Source organism: Vigna unguiculata, chromosome 9 (assembly GCF_037176805.1).
Source record: "Vigna unguiculata cultivar grain cowpea cultivar isolate G323 ecotype 2 chromosome 9, ASM3717680v1, whole genome shotgun sequence".
In the NCBI taxonomy this organism is placed as follows: Eukaryota; Viridiplantae; Streptophyta; class Magnoliopsida; order Fabales; family Fabaceae; genus Vigna; species Vigna unguiculata.
This window is the reverse complement of record NC_140800.1, coordinates 29,863,754-29,871,379: the sequence shown is the minus strand read 5'-3', so window position 1 is coordinate 29,871,379 and position 7,626 is coordinate 29,863,754. Positions and strand designations below refer to the sequence as shown.

At 28.3% G+C, this 7,626-nt stretch overlaps 1 protein-coding gene across 1 annotated transcript; it reads right to left on the bottom strand.

Moving 5' to 3' along the window:
* Positions 1–1,340: 1,340 nt before the first annotated feature.
* LOC114163619 (cation/H(+) antiporter 15-like) lies at positions 1,341–3,983 on the bottom strand. Its single transcript, XM_028047923.2, has 3 exons — positions 3,792–3,983; positions 2,673–3,680; positions 1,341–2,576 (listed from the first exon to the last, which is right to left on the bottom strand). The coding sequence occupies exons 1-3, from the start codon at positions 3,981–3,983 to the stop codon at positions 1,341–1,343; spliced, it is 2,436 nt and encodes an 811-aa protein (XP_027903724.2).
* Between the last annotated feature and the right edge of the window lie 3,643 nt (positions 3,984–7,626).

The following is a 7,626-nucleotide window of genomic DNA, read 5'->3' as shown; positions in this document are numbered from 1 at the left end:
TAAAAGTTTTATAATTTTTTCAAAACTTTGAGATAAGTTTTGTAAGTGAAAAAACACTTGTTAAAGATGTTATATTGACTTAATGACATAAATATATTGAGCAAATCAAATTGAAATCGTATTTTTCCCTTTTTTAACATATTAAGTTCAAACTAAAACAACACAGGTTCTGAAAGAGAGATTAATAGAGCATAAGACTTTCTAGCAAAAGTATTATAATCTTTAATAATAAATAATCTAAAGAGCAAGAACAACATAATGTTTTATTATTGGTTTATCCTAATATTTTGGACTATGTATAGTTCTTCTTTAAGAAACTCTTAAAGGGTTCCACGATCAACCATTGATTACAAACAAAATGCACAAGATACTCTTCACAACACAAGTAAATAGATCACTACAATATCCCTTTTTGATATTTCCATGAGACTAAGAACTTCAAATATTTTTTCCATAACTTCTTACTACAACCAAAACAAAGGTTGAATACTAGGGATAACTTTTGTACAAAGAATTCACAACATGGCCTTCTTATAGGGGTGTTACTTCGTAAGAAGAAAGATACTATAAGTTACACTTACTCTCAATGTTTCTTCTACTATGGTGCTTTCAACCTTTATAACTTTTTTATTTTACTCACAAAACCTAAGATTAAAACACATTATTGGTATGTAACAATAGAGTGCATCATCAACAACATAAATTCCACCTATACATATTTATTTTTGGTGTCATTATATCAGTAATTGAGCAAATGATGTCATCGATAGTAGAAGAAAATAAAAAGGATATTATATCATTAATTTATCATTATTATTTCTCTTTGTATGTTAGTTCAAGTATGCAAACCTCAGATTCATGTGATCAAGTAAAAAAAGTATATCCAAATATAACAGAGAATAGGAAAATGATAAAACTAAAACTAACTAAGTTAAAAACTAAGTTGAATAAGGATGCATAAATTCATGTGTTTACCAAATAAAAGTGGAAAGTGGAAAGAAAAACTGGATTTTAAAAAATAATTAAATTTAGTATTCAAAAAGAGGTTGAGAAATATAAGCAAAGTGAAATTTATTCATTTATTAGTTTAATTGAGGAATATAAAATGATATAAAACCAAAACTAAACAAAAATTAAACACAAAAGAAATTATATGATATTGGGCAAATAATAACATTTATTAAGAAGTGAATTTTAAGTCTAATTCAGTCTTACAAAACTGGTTTATCAAGTATGGTTTACAACCACTTATATACTGTAAGTTGATATACATTAAGCTGAGAAAACATTTTCTTTAAAATCGTTGTGCTTCATTGTAAACCTTCATGCTTATTCTGTCTTCAGACAATAGACTCAAACATGTCTTTGTTAGTGGCCTTCTGGTTAAGATTATTTCCAAAATCCATTCCTCCATATCCATATTGTTGAACAACTAGCACAGACGAGCGCGAACCAAAGTTGTTTGAAACCAAAATGTCCCCTATAACTCCAAGTTCTAAGCACTCACACCACTCCAACAAATTTGAGAAGACCTTAGAGTTCCTACAATTTCCTTGTCCAACTATGTAAATATCACAACCAAATTTTTCTATCTCATTGAGGACTGCAGGAATATCTTCACCACTATTAACATCCATCTCCGAGTAGGATATTAAATCATTATTGTTAACTGCTGTAAGTCTGAATATGCTTATATACTCTTCATCTAACTCTTTTTGTTTGTCTGTATCTATTACCGTAGATAATATCCCTTGTACTTCATCATGAATTGAAGCATCTACTTCTGCTGCTTCACCCAACAGAAGAATTCGAACCACTGAGAGTTGTGTTCCTGAACGTCTTGCCATCCTCCATGCAATGGCTAAGGCTTCACGATCATCAGGGCCCCCAACAAAGACCACACGAATATGAAGGTTCATTTTAGGAACTAACCCAAAATCGCGATCAATAAATATTCCCACAGAGCAAGGAGCACCTTGCATTACATTTTGGTTTATATCTTTGTATAAAATACTGGTTACTTCTAAAGTACCTTCTAAGGTTAATTGTTTGTGAAATGGAAGAAGAATTAAGCTTGTACGTTTCTCATCTGCTGAGTGGTATATGTCCTCATGAATAGTTGTATATGCTGACACCACATTTAAGGTCTCAACTCTAATAGCGTCATATGTCTTTCCAAGTGCATCTAATGTGTTACGAATGCTTTCTAACTCTTCTTGTGACTTGGTTAGGTTTTGTTCTCCAGGTTGGCAACTAGGCTTCCCTATATGTGTAGCAACTAGGGCAGCAACACGTCCAGTAAGTTCGACAAGGTACAAGGCACAAACGTACACAGGGGAAACTCTCATGGCGTTAAAACATTCAACTAAGCTAATAACACTTGCAGCTTGGCGAGTATTATGAACACATGCTATAATTCGGAGCTCTACATCAAGTCTTAGTTTTTGTATGGTCTTTAGCTTGTTCTGTTCAAATCTCTGTCTTGGTTTGTAGATGACATTGATGATGGGAGACACAACTATGGTCATTAGAAGAACAGCAGAAGTTAGAACGACATAGGTAGGTACAGAAAATATCTGCAATAACACATCACAAGAACTTATTGATTAGACTACAATTGTATATCTAAGAAACTAAAGTAATTAAATACAACGTTTTAAATAGATCAATACCATTTTATCCCAAGCAATGTTCAACATTATTAATGCCATGGCACCTTTATTATTCAAAATCAAGCCCAAGGCCAAACCATCTAGAATACGCATACCAAAGAAAAAGGTGACAAATAAAGTGCTTAAAATCTTTAGAGCACATAATGAGAGTATAATCACAATTGTAAAGGGCCAGCTTCCTTGGGAGAAAACTGCGATCAACATAAGTCTCATCCCAGTTCCACTAAAGAAGAGGGGTACTAAAAAGCCGCCAACAAAATCATCTGATATTGACATGAACAATTCAGCAAATTTCCCATGAGGTAAAATTAATCCAAAAACAAAAGCCCCAACAATGGCATGTGAACCAAGAAAATCTGAAATACATGAACAAGCTAAAACCCCCATCATTATAAAGAGTAATTGGTTATCATTCCATTCATCTTTGTCTGCCTTGCAATCAATAAACCATTGAATGAGTGGGCGTACCACAAAGATGCACACAACAATGAATATTATCGTGCATAACATAGTGTAGACAGCTCCTTTACCATTAATTGAAAATGGAACAAATAAAGTGAAAAGAATCCAACCATAGGTGTCACTAATCATGGCTGCTGTTAAAGCCTCTTTGCCAAGACCAGTATAAAGGAGCTTAAGCTCAGAAAGTGTGTATGCTACCATAGGAAAACCTGTAACGATGAGAACTAAAGTCCAAACTATAAAAGCATTATTTGTACTTTCTTCAAGGGGAAACATCATACTATGTCCATAAACTTTTCGAAACAAAGCATATAAGCATGGCGCAACGAGTATGGGAAAGACGATCCCAGCAATTGCGATACTTGCAGCTTTCTTGTTCACATTTAGAATGGTATTTAAGTTCATCTCCAATCCACTAAGGAATGCATAATAAATGAGACCAACGTGGGAAAGGATCTCGACGTTGATAATCCCATTTACCGGAAAAATGAACTCAAAAATTGTTGTGAATCTTCCAAGTAATGGCGGTGTCAATAGGAAACCAACCTACATAATTATAATTTAGAATGCCCACACATTACATTGTTAGAATGCCATGTATCAGAAATTTGGAGATAAATTTAGTAAACAAAAAAACTTCAAAATTTATTTACTTACTGAGATTTGTGAAATGAGACGAGTTTGATGCAGAGGTTTGTAGATTATGGAAAATAGACGAGATAACACAACAACAAAAGCAATTTGAATGGCCAAAATAGGGAGCTCTGTTTTCAGGACTTTATCGGTTTTCCAAAATTGATTAGAATTAACTATAGATATGTTGTAACATGCAGGTATTGTGGTCGTCATTGTTCCTTTGATTTTGTAATTGATACACTTACTCTCGATGTTTCTTCTACTATGGTGCTTTCAACCTTTATATCTATTTTCTTTTTCTCATAGAACCTAAGATTAAAACACATTATTGGTATGTAACTACATAATACATCATCAATAACATAAACTCCACCTGTACATATCTATTTATGGTGTCACTTAACTTATTTTATGGTTAGTCTCATTTTCTGTTGGACATAACAAAAAGTCAAAATTTTCTAAAGTTACATATCTACATTATTATTTTAAACAACCACTTTATTAATGTTTTATAAAATATTTAAATCTTAAATATCTCAATTTAATATTTTATTAAAAATCAATTATCATTATTTAGATAAAATAGTTATCATTTTAATTTTCTATTGATAGCTTATATGGTTATATATCTTCCTTAATATAAAAGAACATGCAAGAATTAATTTTTGATTTTTTATGCACCGAAAAAATCAAGTAAGTAATTTTGAAAACGTTAAGCACACTGCCTCATACAAAGACAATAACATGCATTTTTCAGGTTGTTTATATTTGAAATGTATGTACAGAGAGAGAGTTAAGAGTGCATTGAATTTTTACTCCATCAATGAGCTAATCTTTTCGGTGTCGAACTTGAGAAAAATGAAATATATTAAAAACAATTTAAATATATTCTTGTTTTTGTATTTTATAAAAATATGTCATGTTAATTTTGATACATATGAATAAAATATTAAATAATTTTAAATTAATTTTGTAAACATAATTAATGTGAAATGAATTTTCAATTAAATTATAGATTTTAACATAAATTGCCCAATTAAGAATTATTGAATATTTTAGTAGATAACTTTTAATAATCTAAGTTATTTATATATTTTCTTTACAGAATTCAAAAAAAAATTTGAATTTTTTATTTTTCATCTATTAATCTATAAAAGGTTAGATATAGGGTGCACTTTATGTTGCAAGAAAACAAAAGTGATATAGTGCTCACATAAATTATTAAAATATCAATAATTTATATAAAACACGTTTTCATTAATATGATTATTTATAATTACATATTATTGAGATGAAATCTTGAAATTAAATTTGAGTATGATTTGGGTTGGGTTAGATTTGTAGTTATTCACTCCCAACATTATTATTCACTCACTCAAGTCAAATGGATAATGCTCTCAACATTTTTTTCAAATTTCTTTGAATAGGTGGGTTGATTTTTATTTGCTTAACGATACTTGAAACAAGTTTAGAGTTTGAAGATTTGATATGGAATTGATGATAACTTTATGTTAAAATTTTTGTAGGTGATTTGTTTATGTTTATTTAACATAGGGAAAGAAAACAATTTATTTGAAAACTATTTAGCTTTGTTTGAAATCTTTACTTCTATTTTAATAGATTAAAATATATTTAATCTATTAAAATGTTCTTTTAAGTTTTTTTGGATTTGAAATGAGAAATAATTTAATAATTTGAATTTATTTTTTTACTTGAATATTTAAGCATTTAAATTTCATATTGTTTTAGTGGATTAAGGACACTTCAATTTCAAATTTTAATGCTTTTAATGAATGGATTAAAATATTTAAACAAGACATTCCATTAAGATATTTATTCGAATGGATTAAAATTTATTTGAATGGATTAATTTATTTCAGCCAATCTTTATATAATCTATTTGTAAAAGTTTTATAATTTTTCTAAAACTTTGAGATAAGTTTTGTAAGTGAAAAAATAAGTGTTGAAAAATAAGTGTTGAAGTTGTTATTATGATCTAATGGCATCATTATATTTGAGCAAATACTTTTTCTTTTAAACATCTTAAGTTTAAACTAAAATAACATATCAGTTATAAAAGGAAGATTTATAAAGAGCATGAGACTTTTCGGCGAAAGTAGTATAACTTTTAACAAGAAATCATCTAAAGACCAAGAATAACATAATGTTTTTATTTTGATTTATCCTAAAATTTTGGACTATGTACAATTCTTCTTCAAGGAACATTCAAAGGGTTCCATAATAAACCACTGATTACAAAAATAAAAAGCACAAGATACTCTTGAACACATGAGTACATAGGTCACTACTAGTGGTAGATCATGGTAAGGGCTGGGAGGGGCCATTGCCTCCCAAATATTTTTGAGTTTTTTTTTAAATTATATATATATTTTTGAAATTCTTAAAAAAATTTGAATTTTTTTTAAATTATAGGTAGTATATTTTAGAAATTCATGGAAATTAAATTGTTTGTCATTTTATTCCTTTCATAAAACACAACAATTAATGTTTAATAGATAATAAAACATAAAATTAAATATAATAAAGAATAAAAATATTTAGGTTTAATTAATCTTTTTTTCATTGTTTTCATCCAAAAATGTCAAGTTGATTCTCATACTTTTTCTAGTCTCAAATTGGTCCCGACTTTTAAAAAATCGATGCAATTTGGAACTTTTCGTTAAATTTATTAAAGCAGATCAAGGATTTTCATCAAGTTTGACATTAGAATTATGTTCATTAAACCAACAAAACAAACCATCTTTATTAACTGCACCAATTTTAATGAAAATTTATTTATCTATTTCAAGAAATTTAATGAAAATGACCAAATTGCATAAGTTTTTCAAAATTTAGAACCAAATTGAGGCTAAAAAGAACTAGAGGACCAACTTAACATTTTTGAACGAAAACAAGAACCAAAAGAATAATTAAATGAAATCTTTATTAATATATTTTTTATTTCCTTTCTCATTGTCTTGTTAGTTTTACACAAATTGTACTCATCTCTCACTCTCATGTTTTCTTTTTCTTTTTCTTTTTGAAGAAAAAAGGGAGTTAGATATAACCTCATTATTTTTTCTCTCATTTCTCATTTGTCCTATTTCTTTTTTGAAGCAAAAAAGATAACTATTTTATCTTACTCGATAATGGAATATTAATTTAATAGTTAACTTTGTTTATTTTTATCTCATAAGCCTTTGGTATATTCATTTTTTATGAATATAGAAGAAAAAATAATGTATTATGTATTTTTCCATAACCATTTTTTAATTGTGACTTAACTATAATATATTTTTCTTTTAATAATTACGTCTCTTAATTTTTTATTAGATTATGATAAATTATTTTTTAATATTATTTAAAAAAATAGGTATATTGATGAAGAATAAAAGAATAAATTCATTGTTTACAAGTGAAAAAAAGAAAGTTATTCGTGAAGATGAAAACAAGATAGATTATACTTCTTCACAATATTATACTAATGATCAAATTATCCAGTTAAAGAAACTATTTTTTGAAACATTGAATTAATGATCCAACAATCTAATGATCAAAGATTTATATTATTTATACCCCTCCAAAACTTTTGGTCAAGATCCACCATTGGTCACTACTATATCCCTTTTCGATATTCCCATGAGACTAAGAACTTCAAATATTGATTCATCTTATGGTAGAATTTTATTTCTTTTTTATTCCACATTTATCGTTTCTGCCTTGTAATATTTCATCACTAGCTTCAAATAGCCTTAACTTAGGTTGTTCACTTCGTAATCAGCTAGCTATGATTATTTCCATTAAACTTTACGGAACTAGTGAGTATATTGGAGCAAGGCAGTAATATCAAACATCA